The 22,574-nt window shown below is 41.1% G+C and overlaps 1 protein-coding gene across 8 annotated transcripts in view; it reads right to left on the reverse strand.

Moving 5' to 3' along the window:
* Nucleotides 1-22,574, reverse strand: part of KCNMA1 (potassium calcium-activated channel subfamily M alpha 1) — a 746,198-nt gene that overhangs the window by 160,573 nt on the left and 563,051 nt on the right. For all 8 annotated transcript variants that reach the window (XM_029200928.1, XM_029200929.1, XM_029200923.1 and 5 more), the window contains exon 15: nt 3,306-3,415. In XM_029200928.1, the coding sequence (XP_029056761.1) occupies nt 3,306-3,415 (110 nt within the window). The remainder of the gene's footprint in view (nt 1-3,305; nt 3,416-22,574) is intronic.

Here is a 22,574-nt window from a genome sequence, read left to right on the forward strand (position 1 = left end):
CAATGTCCTCTGAGTCTCAGCGTCCTCCTTCATAAACCAGGGATGGTAACATTCACATAATCGTCACAGGATTTTTGTGAGGCTTCAATTAGAAAATGTAAGTGAAATATTTAGAAATGATACTGCATTTTGTCTAAATTAGTTATTGCTTTTGGAACAAAGCTGCGTCTTCTGGTGATACACATGTGAAGGCCAAAGGCTGGTGCAGAGAAGCTGGTGCAAGTCTTACCTGAGCCGGAGAAAGCGTCTCTCTGCTCGAAATTCTTAAAAAGCTCAACTTGGGGGCCTCCTGCCCCTCCTCTCTCTCCTCCTCCCACATCTGTTCTCTTGGGAAACGACCTCAGATTGCACCCGTTAATCCTGCCCCCTTAGCTTTTCACTGAATGACTCTCCCAGCTTCTGAAAAAACTCCCATCTTTTCGGTGTGGTGATCCTGCCCTGCAAGGGGGCACTCTGCCAGCCCAAGGGAAGAGCAAATTTATTTCTTTTCATGCTTCAAGACGTTACTGGCTGCATACTGTTTTAATGCCGTGCATAATTACAGAGACGGCTCTGAAAATCTGTATACTTTATCAGTGCTTTATTATACCCAGAATATTCTCCAACTCTTTTTCTTCTACGTGAACCAGCTGAAAATATATTTTGGCGTCCTTCATGTCATCTTGAAATTGAATAGCCAATTCTTACTGTAATGAAAATACTTATGCGCCAGCCTGGTGATATACAACCCTACACTCTAATTACGGCTGTGCTTTAATTAACCTGAATTGAAGAGTGTTATCATTAAACTGCTGGTAACTCTGAGTTATGGCTTTTCTTTAATTTAAAGTAGAAAACACAGATAATTAAGCCTCCAGATAATCAAATGCTTGAGGAGAGCTTCAATGTTTTGGGATGTTCCTAAATCTCATTAAGTGTCCTTTCTTTATTGATTATTCCTACCTCTGCTGTATCATTGTGTTAAACGAGTACTAGCAGTCAGTTGAACACATTCTCACTCACATCAGAAGTTTTTCATGATGGTATTTTGTTTTTTGTCTTTGTATTCCGGAAGCTGTACCAAACAAACACCAAATTCTCTGACAACATGGTATGTCTGAGGGATCTTCTCCTTCTCGGAACATGTTGTCAAGGGAAATATTTACAGACTAGTGTCCAGCTCTTGAGCCGGCTCCAAAGGGCAGAGAAGTTTCACACACCCAACGGGTCAGAGTTGGCAAACTCACACATCGAGGGGGCCAGGCCCTGATGCAAATGCAAATCTGGCCAGTTTAAGACATCAGGGAGGGGAGGTCCTTCACCAAACCCCTCCTTACAGCACACTGGAGTCCCTTAGCATTCAGTAGAAATGCAAGTCCCGTGTTGGTTCATCAGATTTTCAAAAGAGGCCAGGAATCTAGTTTTTATGTGAAGAACCACCTTTCTGAAACATTGGCAACTAACTGTTAAGAAATGAAACACTGTGTAGGACAAATACGTGAGTCCAACTGACCCCACAGGTATCCCAGCTGGAACTTCTAGAGGGAGCGGTTCTAACCTTCCAGGTTAACACTCTTAAAATGAACTCACTCAGTTTCCAGAAGCAAAATAAGAGAAGCGATGGGAAAGCAGGAAGGGGGTGGGGGGAGGGACATGGACTAAGGGATTTGCAAGGCAGCACTCATGTTGACACCAATCAAGCCTAGGAGACTCAAAGACAAGGAAGGGGACGTCACATACTCCATTGCCAATGCCTGAGGTGCCACAGGACTCCTCCAGGCGTTGGCAGTTCTGCTGTGGGCTCAGACCACATCTACATCAGACCTGAGAGGCCTCAATTGTCTTTTCATATGACCAGCTTCTAATGTAAGTCCTGAATCCTCCTGGACTTTTTATCCTAGGCAGGCCACTCTCCAAGACAGAGAAAATCCCCTGGGACAGCCTCAGTGTTCCAGGACCCAGTGCCTCGGAATGGTTAACTCCTTTCTACGGCAGAATGAGAAATAGCTCTCAAAGAAAGGAACACATGGGAGTTACAATAGGGCATCCATTTTCGGAAAATAACTCCTTCGGAATCAATTACCTATGCCCTCTTCCAGTCCACTTAGCGTTTAAACTTTCGCTTCGAGACAGGGTGAGAAATCTCAGTAAACAGTCAAACCATTTTGGATTGCTTAGGGCCTGGGCCCAGGGACAGGCAGGGTGCACCTGCTGTGCTCACTGACAGAAGTCACTGACAGGTAAACACCAAGCTACCAGGTGCCCTGGCCCCGCTCTGCTGTGCACAGAACAGCAAACTATGAGACAAAGGAACCCAAGAGCCCCCCAGGACTGTCCTCTTCAGGACGCCCTTTCCAGAAGGTGGGTTTGGTTTCCAGGCAGGTAGATAGCACAAGGGAAGAGCTCTTCTTCCTCAGCCCAGTGGGTTCCCAGGTTCCACTGTTTCTTCCCAGTTTTTATCAGTGAGACTGAGTTTACCAAATTCTTTGCTCAGTGTCCAAGTACAGGGCTTCGTGTTTCAGCATTCCCAGGGAGTCTGTGTTTTCATAAGGACAAAGCCCCTGTTTGACTTACATCTAACATCTGAGCTTCTAGGTGGGGAATCTGAGGCATCGTCCTGGTGGAAGTTTCTTGGGGTCTGGGACACCTGGAGCTCCTGACGTCATACCCCTTAAATGATCACCTGTTCTACCTCGAGGGGTCATGCAGGCTGGGGCTACCCCTTGCTCAAATCCATCTTGCTGAGCCAGTATAAGGAGATGCTATGTCTTTTTATTGTTATAACATGCCAGTTGTCCATCTCGGGGCTAAACCACTCAGGACTATTTCAAGGTCTCTCTGTGTACATCTGGTTCCACATTGCCTCAGGAAATAGTGAAAGCACTTTGAACAGTGGCTTCTCTGATGTCTTTATGATCTGACTTAATTGAAAGAGATTAAAATTTCTTTCATCAAGGTGCTAGCAAGATTTGGTTTTGCCCTGGTAAAATCAGAGGCATGGGTTCATGCTACCCTTCATACATGTGTCTACATCATAGGGGCATAATTCAAGATATGCAGGAAAACTGCAGTTCATAATTTAGGTCAAATGATGAATCCAAGCCTGAGATTCTCAGGACTGGAGGGAAAGGAGAGCCAGCAGAAATCCCCAAGGCAGGGGCCATATAATGACCCATCTTCCCCTTCATCACAGAAGGCTGAGAACAGGACACTTGGTAATTGTCGAGTGTCCCCACTGTGCTGGCCATAGGTGGGGTGCATTTCCTTCAAGAGACACGTTAAATGTTTTCTGAAAGCCAAAGAGCATATGGTTAATGGTCACTTACTCACAAACAGTAGGGAAGGACAGACCCACGAAGGCACTGGAGAGATATTCTGTGTACATTTCATTTGAGACTCCTTCCAAGTAGTATTTCTGCCACGTGTCTTCCTCAATCTAAGGGAGAAGAACACAGGAGAAGGGTTTAAGATAGGATAGTAAAAGGAAAGTGGGGTCACCCCATCTGGCAAACAAATGAATGCACTGGTTGTGTCATGGCGACCTTCCTGAACAACCAGGAACATACCCCATCACCACATGAAGTTTCCATGTCCCTAAACTCACAGACTAGACGGATGTCCCCTCTAAAGCACCACTTCTTCCTAAACCTGTATGACTTCCAAGAATGTGGAGGCATGGGCACTCATCCACAATTGATAAAAATTTTTGAGAGCAATTTTTAAATTGTTATCAAAATGTACAAAAGTGCGTACTCCTTTACACAATTCCATTTTAAGTATTCATAGCAAAGAAACAAGTAGATAAGTATACACATACACATGTACAAGAACATCCTTCTTGTTCTTAGAACAAGAAATTAGAAATAACCACAAATGGTAGGTTTATACCATGGAACACAGGGAAGCAATTAAAAGTTATGATGAAAATGTATATATTTTCACAGAGAAATTACCTTAAAAGGCACATTACTAAATAGTGTGTATAGTCTGATCCTATTTTTAAATACCCTATAATTATCTGAATGTCCGTAAAGCCGTAGAAAAATCTAGAAAGCTTTATACCAAAACAGTAACAGTTGTTATCTCTGAGATGTAGAATGACACTTTTTCGCTATAGATTTCTGTATTGTCTGAAGGCTTTTGCAGTGAGCATAAATATATAACATGAAACAACATATCTATTTCTACTTTGGGGAAAAAGTAGATTTTTCCAACACCACCTTGAATATCACAAAAAGTAAAATGTAGGACTTCGCTGGTGGCGCAATGGTTAAGAATCCGCCTGCCAATGAAGGGGACATGGGTTCGAGCCCTGGTCCAGGAAGATCCCACATGCTGCGGAGCAACTAAGCCCGTGCGCCACAACTACTGAGCCTGCACTCTAGAGCCCGTGAGCCACAACTACTGAGCCTGTGTGCCACAGCTACTGAAGCCTGCGTGCCTAGAGCCTGTGCTCTGCAACAAGATAAGCCACTGCAACGAGAAGGCCATGCACTGCAACGAAGAGTAGCCCCTGCTTGCCGCAACTAGAGAAAGCCCGTGCGCAGCAACAAAGACCCAGTGCAGCCAAAAATAAATTTAAAAAATAAATAAATAAAATAAAATAATTAAAAAAAAAGTAAAATGTAGTTTCAGAAAGGTCTTAACCAAAATGTCATTAATATGTTTTTTTGTTGTTTTTTTTTTGGTCGTAATTAATCAAGTTCAACTGGTTTTCCCAACAGCCCTCTTCACGCTAGGTATTTCTGGAAAGGTTTTACCTTAGAATCGACCATTTAAAAGTATAAATTGAAAACAACAAGAATGCTGAGCCCCTCTAGGAGCTTGGGGATGTCATGGATTCCCAAGGCAGCAAGACAGGCAGGCTGTGTGGTCCTTGGGTATCTGTAAGCTGCTGTCTCCCCAGTTCACTTCCACTGGAGGTTAGATAAGGGGGAGGATGAAAAGGAGCTTCCCAGTCAACTGGAAGTGGCTCTTAATAATGTCCTGTGCTGGTACTGAATTAAAAGGCATCTTGGGACTTCCCCGGTTGTCCAATGGTAAAGAATCCACCTACCAATGCGGGAGATGCGAGTTTGATCCCTGGTCAGGGAACTAACATCCCACCAGCTGCAGGGCAACTAAGCCCGCGCGCCACAACTACTGAGCCCGCGCCTCAACTAGGGAGCCTGGGTTTTGCAAACTATAGAGCCCACGCACTCTGGAGCCCTCATGCCACAACTACAGAGCCAACGCACTCTGGATCCTGAGCGCCACAACTAGAGAGAGAAAACCCGCATGCCACAACTAGAGAGAAGCCCATGTGCCACAACTAGAGAGAGAGGAGAAAAAAAAAAAAACGCGCACGCTGCCAACTAGAGAAAAGCCCACACGCCACAACGGAGAACCCACATGCCGCAACTAAGACCAGACACAGCCAAAAACACAAAGGCATCTTGCTTATGACCCAATAGTCAGTTAACTGGGGGAAATGAAAGAGACTTGGAAACAGTGGGAAATGCACACCTACCATCTACTTGGTGATGTTCTGGAATACGAAAGCTAGGAGTAATTTAGAAATAAATTGAATGCTCCCTGCTTCTATGCTATGTCTGCTTTGTGTCCTGGCTGGGTTATAAGATTATGTGGGTTAACCTCATTAGTTTGTGCTGCTTCTAACCTACTACCACACATTAGAAATGTGCTATGCAATACTGCTGGGTATGGGTTGTTCATCTAAAAAATTAGTCTTCCCCAGAGTGGGGTCTTTCAAAACAAAACGACTCAACCTTTTCTACTGCTAAACTTTATGATTTTAAAGATTAACTGCTATGTGTTTAGCTAAGCACAAAGTTTTTAATTTCCCCAACTCATAAGATTTCAACTTATTTTTTCAAATAAAAGATATTCTTGACTTCATAAACAAAGGTTATTAATTCCAACTAATTTGAAGAAAGCTTAGTCTGCATTAGTAAATAGTCTGAAATATATAATATTTGGGGCACTATGTTATCATAATTTTTTATTGGTAAATAGGATAGTATCTGAGGGACTGCCAATTATAAATCCTCATAGTTGAGTTTTATGGGCAAATAGTTTTCTTGAAGTAGAAGAATTCAGCCTATTCTTTTAGCAGGGACATTCCTTTTATAATATGTTGCTTATGTTGCCAATTTAAATATTCCACTTGGCTTTCAAAAATAATGAAAATATGAAGCTTTATCTCAATTGATTGTTGGTGCTATTCCTCAATTAATATGATTTTAATTTGGTTCTTTTAGTTATGGTCATTATTTTCATGCCTCTATGTTCTAATGGAACTACTCTTGAGACCAAATTTTATTGTAGGTTCATCACTAAACTTTTTAAAGTAGAAATAAATTCTTTTTAGGATACAAATATTATATTCATGTTTCTTTTGAATTTAGCATAAATTGTTCATTGATTTATTGATTCAGCAAATAATTTTTAGCATATTCTGTGTCTTATGAGCCATTCTAGTTACTGACTGAATTTTATTTAAACTGGAATTTATTTTCCCATATTTTTCTCTTTGCCAGAAAAAGCATCAGATATACCTGTCTAAGATATATCTGACGATATATATCTGACTTTTGCTGATTTTTTTCCACATTTCTTTTCCTGAAAGTTTGTGGCTGATCTGAAATGCTTCAGGACTAAAAGCCAAAAAGCTCGGAAAAAAAAAATGAACAGAACTTTTCTGGAAAGCAAAATGCCTCTTCCATAGACATATGCAGATGCTCAGATGGTATGTATAATGCGAGATGCAGAAGTACTGAATGGCCTGACTAAAAGCTGAGGAGTTTAAATTCATTGTTATAACCCTTTAAGATTTCTACATCTTTAACACAATGTCCCTATTGACAAGTTAACAAAATTTTCAGGTTCTCATAAATGTCCCCCCCCACACACACAAAAACTTACTGAAAATGATTTAAATGGTAAAATGGTAAATTTTGTTATATGTATTTTACCACAAGTAATTTTTTTTAAAAAAAACAATACGTATAATATAAGGAGAATCAGTAATTATAATTAACACTTACACCCTTTAATCCTTAAGGGCAAGAATGACAAGTTGTGGCAGAACAACGACAGGAACAGGTTATCACATCAGGAGAGTCAGGGATAGAGCACCCAGCCTTAAGACACTGTAATGTGTCACAAACTCAGACAACAGAACCTCAATCTTCATCCCGAGGCAAGCGCTTCAATTACCCCTTCTTATCAAAGTTTACCTAAGTCTCAAGCACGGCACCTTTCACTTATTTTGAAAAAAGCAAAAGCAAAATGCACATTCCTTTTAGTTTTGTTAGCCGTAATCAAATACATTCTTAGGGAAGGAAAAATTAGTATAAAATACAATATGTTGAGTTTAAAACACCTGACAGTGAACAAAGAGATCTAGAGACGGTAGAATGAGTTACTGTCATTGTAAGTCCCCTTTAATAGAGGCACAGAGAGGTTAAGTAACCCACTAAAGGTTACAAAGCCAATGAGTGGTACAAACAGGATTCAGAGTTCATACTGTTAACCACCCACCATATTATCTCTTGCTAGAGATTGACAAGGTAAATATATAGAGAAGCAGTGGTGCTAGGATTTTGGGGGGCTTGGAGGGTTTGCGGAATATAAGTACCTAAGAGGAAAAGCTCCTCAAGAACGCAAGATCTTAAACCCTGGAGCCCCTGACTTTGTGAGAAGTCCGTGAGAAGTAATACTGATTTTAAGTCGAGCTGAAAGGAGAGTTCAGACCTCCTCTCAGAGCACGACGGCATCATTTCCATTCTATAAAATGGAACCACCCCAGCCTACAACTTCTTGCCTAAAATAGTACATGCTGTTCTCCACATTTGTGTTGTCGAAATATTTTTAACTGTAATGTGAATACACACTTCCCAGCAGAAAAGTGAAAGAATGGGACCAAGATGACTGAGGGAAAGGTGCCAAAATTAATTTGCCAGCCATTCAACCATCAGTCAAAGGCAAAGCATTTCCTGAGGCAGCAAGTTCTCCTCTGGCTGTCACATCAAACTCCCGCTGCTTCAGAAGAGCACCTAGCAAAGATGAGCAGGTGATGTGCTCTGGGTCCTTATTCATCAAACACTCGCGGATCTTCAGTGAGAAAAGAGATCTGAGCCGTGGGGCTCACTCGTCCACACTTCTCATGGTCTTATTTATCTGCCCTTCATTATCTAACTTTTCAACCAGTCTAGTTCAATCCCTTAAGTAAACAGTTGTACACCAATCTGGGGGCCGATGGCTCCACCACCAAAGGCACCATCAAACTGGAAACATCAGCCTTGGCTCTGGGGGAAGTAACACCTTCTTGCTCCCAGATTTTGCATGTGTTACTAACGGTGGGTCAGTAACGACACCTTTTATATTTTATGCTTTCTCTGATTAGGGTGAAACTGTGTTTCTCTAACGCTAACAGCCCAGTGCATGTGAAAAATCAACCATCCCAGCTGTGGTATGTTATAGTCACTGTGATTTCTGTTTCCAGCAGAGTCTGAATAACTGTGTTGATTACAGCCAAATAATTTTGCAGAAGTCCATCCCTACCTCCAGAGTCGTATAAATAATTCCAAAGACTATCATATACCAATCCTTATTTAACTGAAAACAAGTACATTGTTTTAATCCAAATATACGTTATGTTGTGCACATCAAATATAATGAACTAAGGAAATTATAAAAATCAATAACCATTATGTTAATAGTTGCAATAAGAAGAGATGAGTTGTAACATACATACCAGCATTGCCCAAAACTGGCAGTGGAAGACTATTGATTGTAATAGCAGGTATTTATTACATTCATGATTTTTAAAAAATCTATCCAAATTCTCAATATTCTTGCTCTAAAGGATGTATAGTTTTAAATCATAAGTCCTTAATTAGAATCAATTAGCTACATCTGAATGAATATTTATACATATAAATTACACAATACATTGTCACTGTCCTTTGTAATGTGACAGTCTAAAACAGAGCGCACTGACAGGAACTGGCCAACGTATCTGAGATTCCACAAAAACATATTTACGCCCACAAAAAACAGAGAACACCCACAGAACGTGTCAAGCTCTTAATTACAGTAATAAACATGGAATCAGCACTGATGGGCTCTAGGGTGATGAGCGTATGGGCTGGTCACTAAAATGAATGGGGTCCTTTATCCCCAGCCCTCAAAGGCATGCTGTGCCACTGGGAAAAATCTGATTCAATGTTGCATCTAATCATTTCTTGCTGGAAAGAACAACGCTAAGGACAACTGATTGTTAAGAAGACTTTATCACTGACCCAGTTCCTGGATTCTCTCTCCTCCTTTATTTCCCTCTATGTTCCAATGTTAACAAACTTGCCGCAGTTTTTACCAGTGGGCATGCGGCTCTTTCTCCCTCTCTTCCTCGCCTCAACATAAACTCGTAGAATTAAAAAACAAAACGTTTGAGTCTTGCTAGCTTAGCTCCTCACGAGTGCCAGAACAGAGAAAGCCTCGCTGCACAGCTTTCTGGGGGGTGGAAGAAACTGGTGATAAAGTTGAAAACAAAGGAAAGAAACAGAAGAGATGCGAAACCAACAGTGATTTGCACCTTTTCAGAATATATCTCTTCTCTGTGCCAAATTGCATATCAACGCTGTCCTTCTTGGATGTGGACTCGGGTCGGCTGTCCTTCCGAGAACAGCACTGGATTTCAGGGACCCCATAACGATTTGGCATTCCACAATTATGGCCTATTTCAGATTGTACTTTCCAGAATGTGAGAACAGAACGAAAGGATCTCAGATTTTTCCAAAGGCTTTGGGACAATGTCAATTAAAACACATTATTTGGAATTTGATGGAACGCAAGATAACTGGTTGCTTCAGCACTGAACGAATAAATAAACAACTCCAGAGATTAATTCTGGGGTGGACTTCCACTGAATCTCTTAATCCCAGACTAGTGGGCTGCAGGCTATCAAATGAGATTTCTTCCATCAAGCATTATGAAAAAAACATCAGCCCACATGAAGTGTTCAGAGCGAGATCAACAGACCACACCACGTGCAAAAGAGTTAGCAGACAGGGTATTTTCCCCCCTGCTATGTTACCCCAACTTTGATTACTTCTGAAAACGCAGAATGCCAGAGGAACTGAAGTTAAAGGAAGGGTTAACAGAAAGAGTGATATGAAAACTTTTAAAAATAATTATCATTTATAAATTATTTCAGAAAGTGTGGCCTATGTGGCAGGAAATCGGTATTTTAATACGTAGGTAGGTTGTTCTACCCTTTTCTTTTTTTCCTCTCCAATGTAGAAAAGGTATTTATGCTTAAGTGTTGCCAGGCCTTTTTAAAGATGGGTCTATTCACTATCTATCCAAATAGGACTTTGGTTTTGCAATCTTGATAATAGTTAAGAACATCCTCACTTGTGCTTCAAATAATAAGGTTCTTAAAATACTACTAAAAATAATTCTCATCTGGGTAGGGCAAGCAGCAAGTAAGTGTTCTCAAGCAGACGCCTGCCAAGCAATCCTCAGGAGAACAATTCAGTCCCTGACAGGCAGGATTTTCCAGAACAGAGCTTCTCAACCCATTTGGGGTGAGAGACCAGGGTTTTACTTTTATTTCTAGTATCCATCGTTTTGCAGACTCAAACTTCTGCAAAATCTAACAGAAATGATTTCCAAAAAAAAAAATAGACAAGACATGCAAAATACAAGTCCAAAATTTCTATCATTAGATTCAACCAATATATAATTAATCTGGCAAATTGCTCTAAAAGTTCCTAAGCATTCCTCTCATTTTCTGTACTTGCCACTTCGTGGACGAGTAGCAAACAGCTCATGGCACCCATCCACAGACTGCATTTGCAGTTGTGCTGGTCCTACTCTAGCTTACAAACCTTACTTCTCACAATTTCCCCCAAACTCCAGTAAAGTAGGATTATCCCCAACTAAGATTTCCCAAAGTAGCCTTGACAGAACTTACTAACAGGTGTCACCTTGAACATAAGAGAGTGAAGAGAGAGTTCTATGGTGTCCCCATTAAAATATAGGTTTTTTGAAGGCAGAAAAACTCACCTGAGTCTCCAGAGTTTGGAACAGTGCATGGAACATAGCAGTAGCTCAATATGTGCTGAATGGATGAAACACATTTGGGAAGTGCTGGATTTCACAAAGCCAAACTGGGGAGTTTTTTAGTGCAACTCAAGAGTATTTCACATGTTACTATGAATTGTAAGTCTCCAAAGGGAAAACATGGTACTAAGTCACAGAATCCTTTATTTCAAGGATCAGCTCATGGAGACCAGCAAACTTCCTCCCTCTGATCTCCCCACCACTTCGTTTCCCTGATCCTACTGTCAGAAATCTCTCTGTGGCAATTTTCAGCTGTCAAGATCCAACTCTACCTATAAAGTTCCCATCGTATGCCACCTCGTCTGTGAGGACTTTCCTCCTCTCCCCCAATTGATGTGCTCTGCCCTGCCTTAATGGGAACACAAATCATGCCCACCTCTGGTGAGCTTGGGAGGGCTAAAAGAGATAATGGATAAAGAATGCTTAGAACATTCCCTGGTTGGCAGTATGCACTCAGTATGCGTTAGTTGTCATTAGCTACCCGTCATAGTATCTGAGTCTTCTAACATCTGACAAGAACTATAATAAAGTGGAATTCTGGAACACGAGACCCTCCCTTAGGCATTCAACTTTGAATCTTCTAGAACAAGCAGCATACTACCTTATGAGGTGCTTATAAGAGGTGCTTAATTAATATTTGTTGAATTGAACTCAGCAAGACAAAACTGGAGAAAGAGACACAAAGAAACGAGCACAATTTTTCCAGGCATCTAATCACAAGTCAGTGCTGATAACTTCATAGCATTTAGTGTTGACCATGAAAGGAACCAATTTCTGCCCCCTGAATGCTGAAAAATTCTGCATTCTTGGCATCTCATAGGGAACGTGTAGAGTCGGGTGATTTTTAAACTTCCCAGAACACTTCCTACTGAGCGGTACATTTCTGGGAAACTTTGTCATCACAGAACATCTTGGGCTACTTAGCAAGTGGCTTATGGTTTTCTAAATTCTAGATCCAATACCTTGGAGGCTTGAATTTGAAAGAAGGGACTCTCAGGAACTGGTGTATTTGCCAATCTAACAGAAGTCCTACCTCTTACTAGCTAGGAGTCCCACCGCACTCCCTGCAGAAAGGAGCCCCCTTTGCTCCGTCTCATGACTATGCTCTCTTTCCCATGTGACCTAGCCCTCTATCTTCTGGACTGCACTCTTTTGAATTCCAAGGTAGGGTCAAACAACAATTCAACAGGAAATAGACTGAGCCCAGCAAAGGCTGCATTTGGCAATTCCATTACTCCTAAATTCTAAAATTGAGACCCAAAACAACTGTTTGCTATTAACTAATTAAGAACTGGGAGAAAAAGAAAGGAGTTAGATAGAAAAGCACTTGAATCAGCCCGGGAATTATGAGGTTGCTTTTAATTAGACAAACCATTAGAGAATTACCTAAGCGTTTGCAAAATCTTCAATATTTTAGACAGTTTGGGGAGAATCCCACTGCATCCACTGAAGTTAACACAGGATAGTTTCTCACCAGTGGGCATGTCTAAGGCTGTGAGTCCAGTGCTCCCCAAACTCTGAAGAGCATGTAAATCACCCAAGGGTGTTAGTAAAATGTGCTTTCTGTAGTCCTGGGGTGGGGTCTAAGATTCTGCATTTCTAACAAGCTCCCAGGCAACAGAAATACTCCCCGAACATGGACCACACGTACAGTAGCAGAGGTGTTCCCAAAGAGAGTGAAGAACATGGAACAAGTATTCTCTTTGAGGACCAGAGAATCAATCATGGCCCAAAGGATTTGAATAAGAGATGCAAAAGGATGCTTTCTACGAGCATCACTAACTATTGGAGTCAGTTACAGAGAAAGCCTGTAGATAATTAAGCACAAGATGGGTATCCCAGTGTTTGGGTTGCTGTGCTAATTAGTCTAAACAATATTTCAGGGATCCATATTTATCTACCCAGTCTCTCTCCATTGATCCAATGACCCCAATAATAACTTAGTCTCCCCTTCAATGTGGGCTGTGTAAAGACAGAACAATGACACAGCTATATTTAATTCAATCAAAGTTTCAGAAAATGGCTATTTGTATCCTTAATTTCTATTTAACTTTTCCATTTTAGGACACAGTGTTGAGTGTGAGGACAAAAATGTTGGCCAACTCAGTCCTGTTTTAGTGACAGCGGATTCTGAATACTTATGTCTCGTATCGCTGTACGATACGGCCTAACAAAGTCGAGCCAAAGAGACTAGATTTCATTTCAGAGCAAAGGGTTTCAGCCATCAACTTTTGCTTTTTGGCTGAACAGAGCCATTCAAGCCGCGAGCATAAATTCTGCTAGTTTTAGGTATCAGGGTGATTGGGAAGCCAAACGGGTTGTGAGCCAGGTACCCAAGGTAGAGGCACCTGCTTTATTGTGTATTTGCTGTTACCTGGAAAAATCTCTTGCCAGCTAGAGAATATTTTCACAGGAAGTTAGAAGTGACTTGAGATTCCCCTCTGTGGCTTCCTGGAGTGGATTTTAGGCCTCATCAAAATGACATTTGGTTCAGAGACTGAAAGGGGACAGCTTATAAATTGCTGAGGTATTTAGCTGGCCTTAGCAGTTTCTGTTTAAGAGGGGCCATGATCCCGAGTGCAGCAGCAATGTAGGAAGTACCAAAGCACATGCAGCCTCTGGGTTCAACTCCCAGCCTCACTGAACGTCCCTGGGCCAGTTGTATAACCTCTCCAAGCCTCAATCCCCTCACCTGCAAAATGAGAGCGACAACAGTACCTACTTCCTAGGAAGACAGATGAAATGAGGTGATCCATGTAAAACACCTAACATAGTGCCTGGCAAATACCTAATGTTTTCTGAGTGCTTCCTATGTGATAGGTGCTTTGGCGGCTTAATCATACTAAAAGATGGTACTTACTGAGTGTGTACCCGGAGATGTTCTAGAAATGCTCTATCATAAATAATGAGCGTTGGTGATGGAGATTATGAAGACATCTCTACTACTCGCACAAGGGAACACAGCCAGTTAGACGTTGGGCCAGTGATTCATGGCTTCCTATTGCTTAGTTGCTACTGGAAAAACCTGGGACATCACTAATCAACAAATGATCCTCTGGACTGAGGAGAAAAACTAAGTACCTTGAGTTTATCCCCAAAAGACAGCAGTGTTCCCTGGAGGTCCTCCCTCCCCCTCCCCTTCCCTAGTGGCCAGCAAGTTCACTCTGAATAGATAGGATGATAAGAGAGAAGTTAGGTATTTGGAGGAACTGTCTCCCCAAATAGGAGAAAGGTCATACGTGGATATAAAGACCCAGCCTGGTCTCCTGAAAGGAGCCCTGAGACAAAACGACTCTGATGTGTAGGCCGGATTAGCTACTTCCAATTTCTGGGCTTGACTCTTGCCTACATCCTTCCAGTGGAGACTTACTAGATTCTACTTTCATCTTTCATCCTCCCTCCTAGCAAATGGCTTTCCTCTTTGTTTGCCAGGTATCAGTTCAGACTGATTCTGAACTGATAACCTGGCATATCCTTGGTCCACCAGAAAGGCATGCTAATACTCTGATGCTTGTTCAAACATTATTTTTAAAAGTACTTGTTTAACTTGTATTTGGAGGAGAGGCTGAGTACTGGGTGGGGATAAAAGAGAGAAGAATGACCACAGGTCAGAGCCCTCTACTGCCCTCAGCAATTCAATCCTGGCCCCAATTTTGCATACTCCCCTCAGCAAAAGAAAAGCCTTGCAATTAAGTGGATGCGACTTTTTAGAAGGCAAATTAGAAAATATCTGTTGTTACTTGAACGTGGAGTAACATGTTCAAGGGAACTCATTCCTCCTATCCCCAAGAGTTCCCCTAAGTATTCCTTCCAACCACAAACTGTATGCCTCCTGAGAAGAGTTCTGGAAGGCACATTTCCTCCTTCTTGTTGCATTTCTTGGAAGATTTTAGCCCTTGTTATAGTGCAGTATTCCCAGAAAATTGCCAGGATGGTATCCTACAGTTGGTTTAAGATGAGAAGATAAAGAAGACGCGTGATAATCCTGCTTGGTCAAGGAGAGGTCTCTCTGTTCCTGTGCCCATTGGTTCTATGAGCAAGTTCAAGTCCACAGTACATATCAGTCCTCCAGGCAGGACCCGGGAGGTCACTACGCTCTCTGAGTTCTCCACAGGTAACACAGCCCAGCACACAGCCGTTCTCCTTCCAGGCACTGCCACTGCAGGGCTCTGTCCTGGGCAGGGCTGCACTTGCTGGCTGGACATTCATTATGTATGGAAAAGAATAGCCAGCAGATCTCCATTCACTGAGAGGCCTGGGAAAAGCCAGACAGGTGCATCCAGGTTTCACCTGTACATGCAGGTAAAATCTTCTAGCCGTGGGGGTAAGGGACAGGAAGGTTGAGGGACCCAGTGTCACTTAGGCTGATGAACAATGCTGCTGCCCTAGAAAATGTACTCAGGCAGAAGATTCTACTAATTCTGCATCTCACCACAGAGTTCCAGGGACCTCCCCCAATATCAGTCATTTACAAAGATTTTGGCAACACGAAATTATAAGCAGTGTAGGGAGGGATGTCTTTACACCACCCTAGACAGTGGCTTTAGATTAGGTTCATCCCTCTGTGTTCTCCCATCAGTGACCCAATCCTAATCCAGTGTCAGATCTCATCACAAACAGAAACCCAAACAGTACCGCCAACCCCTAAGGAATAAGAAGGGGGTGACGTACCGTCACGTGCTGGTTATCTTTCCAACAATCTGCTAGGCTCTTCCACTTTTTACTGCGGGTGGATATGAAGCTCAGAAAGCTTGGGCAAGCAGTGCGAGGTCTTACAACAAATCACGTCCTAACTCAGAGGCTTACAACACACCCCCAACCCCAGCCTTCCGCCCACTGCACGGCTTCACAACTCCCCTCACACTTCACGAGTGAGGGAGAACAGGAAGGGTGAGGCTGTGCTGGCACATCTGAATAACATAGTGTTCCATAGATATATCTGGACAGGGGGACACCATCCAAGATCTTTGGATGATCAAGTCTAATACCTAATCCAAATTCTGAAAGAGGTACCAAGTATTCCTCTTTCACTGATTTTTTTCCTCACTAGTCCATTTAAGGGGAAGAAAAAATACCCAACCATTAAAATAAATGGCCTTCTCACTGCCAAACTTTAGCTGAAACAGGAAACCAATAGAAACTCCTTAAGAAATGATACTTATTTTGTCAGTCTAGGAAAAAAAGGAGAAACTAATTAAATCCATTGTCCTAAAAAGCAACACCATAAATATGGAGGCTAGGCATAAACATAGACTTCTCTTTGCAGACTGACCACAACAAAGAGCTTCTGCACCCCAAGGTCAGTGGGCATAGAGCTGTACGTTAGTTTTTGGTGGGCAGAGATACTCTACCTGCTGACACGGTATGGGGGAAAGGGAGGAAGTGATATCTCTCACTTATATAATGTCAGTTAATTCCATCCGCTTCCCAGCCTACTTCCCATCCCCTAGTGTACACAAAACACAGCATCAAGGCAGGCAGGACACCTGTATTTCTTAGTACTTGAAACCCTAATCAGTGGGCCTGCATCACTCTCGCTACCGTGGGATACATGTGGCAGCTGCTAAAAGCTACAAAAATTACACCCGGTTGAAAGGTTTTATTGCATGCCATTTTTCAAGATGGCAGATGGATGCCTAAAATTGATCTCAGCGTCATTTTACAGGTGTCCCAAAGTTTCTCTAAATCAGCCAAATGAGTCTGAAGTGGAAACAGCCGCCTCCCATTGTTCTACCAGGAGATGCGCAGGATTCCACAGTAATGCAGCTTGCCAGGTTATGGTATTCATAGTCTCTGATGAAAAGGTGGATCACTGCAAACTCACCCCAAAGAGAGTGATTACTGAATACACTAAAAGGACGTGATGACAACACTGCCTCAGAGGCAATATTCTCCCTGGTCCAGCTATAAGGGACAAACGTAGAATATGGTTTCTAAAGTGATATCTGGTTTTCGGGCTCTGGATAAAATAGAATAAGGACACTCCACCCTGTGTCCTTCCTCGATTGCATCCATTAAACCTGGACAAAATGCATGGAGCAGCTATTTGAAGTCTCTGAGACAAACATTAGCAAACAGATTAGGGAAAATGACCAGAATTGGAAGTCCCACCAAATCAGCAGTTAGTTTACCATTGTTTTTGCTCTGGTATCCTCTAACCTGACTTTGAGGAAGCCCAGAACCTGTAAATGAAGACAAGAATGTGGAAAGACAAAGCCCCAAGAGAAGCGCTCATTCTGGCTCAAAGACCGGTAGAGGCAATTCCTAACACTCAGAGAGAATGGGGACGTCATGGTTTGGGTTCTTTTTGCTTTTCTTCTCTTTTCTTGCATCTCCACCCCTAAGACACCCAGTGCCGGCAGTAGCAGCAGTGGCAATGGGAGATAAAAGGAGGTAGGAGAAACTTTTCTGGCAAGAGGGTCTGAGGTCCAAAGATAGTGAGGCAAAGCCCTACTGTTTTTTGTCTCTCTTCGTCCTCCCACTGGTTTGCCCAGGTGAGGACACAGTAGCAGAAAGTGTATAACAAACCAGGGTAGCTAAAGCCCCAGCTTTCTGGTCAGAGGATAAAAAGGAAAACTCCATGGAAGCTCAAATTCCCCTGGAGATCACAGAGAAAGAGGACTTAAGAAGGGAGGCCCTTACAATTACTTATGAACTCCTGGGCTCACCCTGAGCTGTGCAAGGATGAAACTGACCCTACACAGCATATATAGATTTTGAGGACTAAAGCATAATATGAACTATCACCCAGTTTGAGACCGATGTGGGACAGGTCCAAACAGCACTGCCAATGTTTTGAAAATTCAACTCATATTGGAATTACAACCCATAGAAGCTTGGCCACAATTTCAGTCTAAAGTAAAACAGGTCATTACATGCCACAATAAAATTATCAGTGTGTTTGCAAGTTTTAAACAAGACCCAGAATTTCATAATAACAAAACAAAGTGTCGAGAATACAATAAAAAAAAGTACTTGGCATATGAATAACTAAAAAAAAGAATCTCAACTTGCATCCAATGCCTACATGGCACAGATATTAGAATTATCTAACAAGAGCCTAAAGTAGCTATTATAAAATGTTCCAATAACTAAGAGAGAACACTTTCCTAAAGAATTAAAAGACAGAAAGCCTTAGTAAAGAAACAAGATAAAAATAATTATGTGAAAATTCTAGAATTGAAAAATATAATAACTAGCACACTCAGGGGACAGGCTCAATAACAGGATGGAGATGAAAAAGGGAAGAAGCAATAAACCTGAAGCTAGATCAATATAAATTGTACAAGTTGAACAACAAAGAAAAAATATTGAAAAAAAATGAATAGAGCCTCAGGGCCCTGTGGTATATTCAAAAGTCCCACATTTGTGTCATAGGAATTCCAGAAGGAGAGGAGAAAGAGTATGGTACAGAAAATATATATGAGGAAATAATGAATAGAAACTTCCCAAATTCTACCAAAGACAAACCTAGAGATTCAAGAATCTCAGGCCCAGCAGAATAAACCCAAAGAAATAATGCTTAAACTCAGGGTAATCAGATGAGAGAAAACTAAAGTCAAAAAGAAAATCTTGAAAGTAACCAGAGAAAAGTGACTCATTACTTATAGGTTAACAATTCAAATGACTATAGATTTCTCACCTGAAACAATGGAGGCAGGAAGGAAGTGAAACAACATACTTAAAGTCCTGAAAGAGAAGATTAGTCAACCCAGAATTCTGTACCCACCAAAAATGTCCTTCAGGAATGAAGATGAAATAAAGACATTCTCAGATGAAGGAAAATTGTATTTGTTGCCAACAGACTGATCTAAAGGAATTGTTAAAGGAAGTTGTTCAGACAGAATGGAAATGATTCCAAGTGGAAAGATGGAGCATCAGGAATGAAGAGAGAACAACAGAGATGGGAAATATCAGAATAAATATAAAAGACTATACTTCTCTTGAGTTCTTTAAAATACGTTTGATGACGGAAAAGAAAAACTTATAGCATTGCCTGATGGCGTTTTCAACAACACAAGTATAAAAAAATGGGGAGGGTAAAGAGACCTATAGGATTACACTGGTGAATCACTGAATCTAAGTAGACTTGGAAAGTTAAGTAGGTACATGACAATCCCAAGGGCAATCAGTTAAAAGGCTACATAAAGTTATATAATAAGAAACACTGTAAATGAAATGAAATCTAAAAATATTCAAAATAACCCAAAAGAAGAAAATAAAGAGGAAAGAGGAGAACTAAAACAGAAAATCGACAGAAAACAAATATTAGATATAATCCAAACATATCTATAATTACATTTTATATAAATGGTCTAGTACACTTTTTTTTTTTTTTTTTTTTTTTTTTTTTGTGGTACGCGGGCCTCTCACTGTTGTGGCCTCTCCCGTTGCGGAGCACAGGCTCCAGACGCGCAGGCTCAGCGGCCATGGCTCACGGGCCCAGCCGCTCCGTGGCATGTGGGATCTTCCTGGACCGGGGCACGAACCCGTGTCCCCTGAATCTGCAGGCGGACTCTCAACCACTGCACCACCAGGGAGTCCCCTAGTACACCTTTTAACGAATGGAGATTCACAGAATAATTTTTTTAATTGACCCAACTATAAGGTGGCTATAAGGAAATCACTTAGAATTTAAAGATATATTTTTAGTTTGGTTCAAACAAAAAAATCATGAGAATAGATACATTTTTTTCATGAAAACACTAATCAAAAGAAATATTGGGGCTTCCCTGGTGGCGCAGTGGTTGAGAGTCTGCCTGCCGATGCAGGGGACACGGGTTTGTGCCCCGGTCCGGGAAGATCCCACAGGCCGCGGAGCGGCTGGGCCCGTGAGCCATGGCCGCTGAGCCTGCGCGTCTGGAGCCTGTGCTCCGCAACGGGAGAGGCCACAACAGTGAGAGGCCCGCGTACCGCAAAAAAATAAAAAAGAAAAAAAAGAAATATTGAGTGGGTCTATTAAATCAGATCTGAAGTCTTCCAGATTTAAGAACAAAGAAAATTGCCAAGGATATTAGGGGCAAAATATAATGACAAAAAGTTCAGTTCATCAAGAAAATGCAACAATCCAAACATATATATTCCTCAGCAGAGTTTCAAAATTCACAAAGCAAAATTTGATAGAACTAAAATAAACAAATCCATAATTATAGCTGGAGACTCAGCACGCATCTCATTGTAATGGGTAGAACTAGTAGACATAAAATCAGCAAGGGCACAGAACTGAACACCATCCACCAACTGGCCCTAATGAACATTTATAAGACACTCTACCCAACAATATATCAGGATATATATTCTTTTTAAGCTCCCATGGAACATTCACCAAGATAGATTGTATAAAACACACTAACAGGGCTTCCCTGGTGGCGCCGTGGTTCAGAATCCGCCTGCCAATGCAGGGGACATGGGTTCTGCCCCTGGTACGGGAAGATCCCACATGCTGCGGAGCAACTAAACCCGTGTGCCACAACTACTGAGCCTGTGCTCTAGAGCCCATGCTCTGCAACAAGCCACCACAATGACAAGCCCGTGCACCGCAATGACAAGCCCACACACCGCAACAAAGAGTAGCCCTCGCTCGCCGCAACTAGAGAAAAGCCCATGCGCAGCAACAAAGACCCAATGCATCCAAAAATAAAATAAATAAAATTAAAACACACTAACAAATTTAAAAGAGGTGAAATCATACAAAGTAGGTTCTCTTACCATAATGGAATCAGACCATGAATAAATAATAGAAATATAAGAGGAATATCTCTAAATACTTGGAAATTAAGCAACACACATTCAAATAACCCGTGGGTCAAAGAAGAAGTCTCAAATGGAATTATAAAGTATTTTTAACTAAATGAAAAAGAAAATACAACATTTTAAAAATTGTGGAATGCACCTAAAGCAGTGCTTAGAAGGAAATATATAGCATTAGATGCTTATATTAGAAAAGTATCAAATCAATAACCTAAGCTTCATTTAAGCTGGAAGAGTAAAATAAACCCAAAGTAAGCAGAAAGAAAACAGAAAAATAAAGAAAATAATGCCACCAAAAAACTTTGAAAAGATCAGCAGAATTGACATGTATAAGACTGAGAAAAAAATGAAAAAAAAAAAGGAAGGGAGGGAGGGAGACACAAATCAAAAAATCAAGGATGAGAGAGAGGTTATCATTACAGACCCTGCAGACATTAGATAGGCAATAATAGAAAACTACAAACAACTTACATACATCAATTGAACAACTCAAATAAATTAGACTAATTCCTAAATTTTTCAAAAACCTCAAACTGCGGCAACTCACTCAGGATTAAATAAATAACCTAAATAGACTTACAGCTATTAAAGAAATTAAATTAGTCTTTAAAAACCTTTGGGAAAATAAATTGAGGCCCAGATCATTTCACTAGTGAATTCTACTAAACATTTAAGGAAAATATAAAACCAATTCTACACAATCACTTCCAGAAAATAGAAGGGAAAGACTTCCCAACTCATTTTATGAAGTCAACTTTACCCTGATACTAAAGCCAGACAAAGACAGTGTAAGAAATCTATAGAACAATATCTACTCACAAACACAGACATAAAAAATCTTCACAAACATATCAGCAAATCAAATCTTTATATCTACCTATAAATATATATATATATATATATATATATATATATATATAGAGAGAGAGAGAGAGAGAGAGAGAGAGAGAGAGAGAGAGAGGGAGAGAGAGAGAGAGAGAGGGAGAAATAGATATAGATATAAATAAATCACACTATGACCAAGTGGGGTCTATCTTGGAATGCACAGTGGCTGGTTCAATATTCTCAAATCAGTCAGTGTAATCCACCATATTAACAGTGTAAAGAACAGAAACAACATGATTATATGAATTGATGCAGAAAAAGCATTTGGCAAAACTCAAAATCCATTCACAATAAAAACTCTCATCAAATTGTTAATAGAAAAGAACTTCCTCAACCTCAGAAGAAGAACATCTACAGAACACCTACAACTAACGTTATACTTCATGGTGAAACAATGAATATTTTCCCCCTAAGAGTAGGAATAAATCAAAGATGTCCACTCTCACTCCACGTATTCCATATCCTGGAAGAAGTGCTAGCCAGTGTAACAGAGTTAAGGATTCAAGGTCAACATAGAAAAATAATGTGCGTTTCTACATACCACCAATGAACAATTGGAAACTGAAGTTTTAGAAAATGCCACTTACAATATCTCCCCCAAAATGTAATACTTATGTATAAATCTAACAAAAATGTACAGAATCCGTTTGCTGAAAACCACAAAACACTGATGAAAGAAGTTAAAGATTATCTAATAAATGGAGAGACCGCGTTCATGGGTTGGAATCCATGTTCATGGATGCCAATGCTCCCCCAAGTTGGTCTATGGGTTTAACACGTTTCAATCAAAAGAGCAGTAGGAGTTTTTGTAGGTATAGAAAAGTTGATCC

This window comes from Monodon monoceros, unplaced genomic scaffold, assembly GCF_005190385.1.
Source record: "Monodon monoceros isolate NGI ecotype Baffin Bay Population unplaced genomic scaffold, NGI_Narwhal_1 Super_Scaffold_4, whole genome shotgun sequence".
NCBI lineage: Eukaryota > Metazoa > Chordata > Mammalia > Artiodactyla > Monodontidae > Monodon > Monodon monoceros.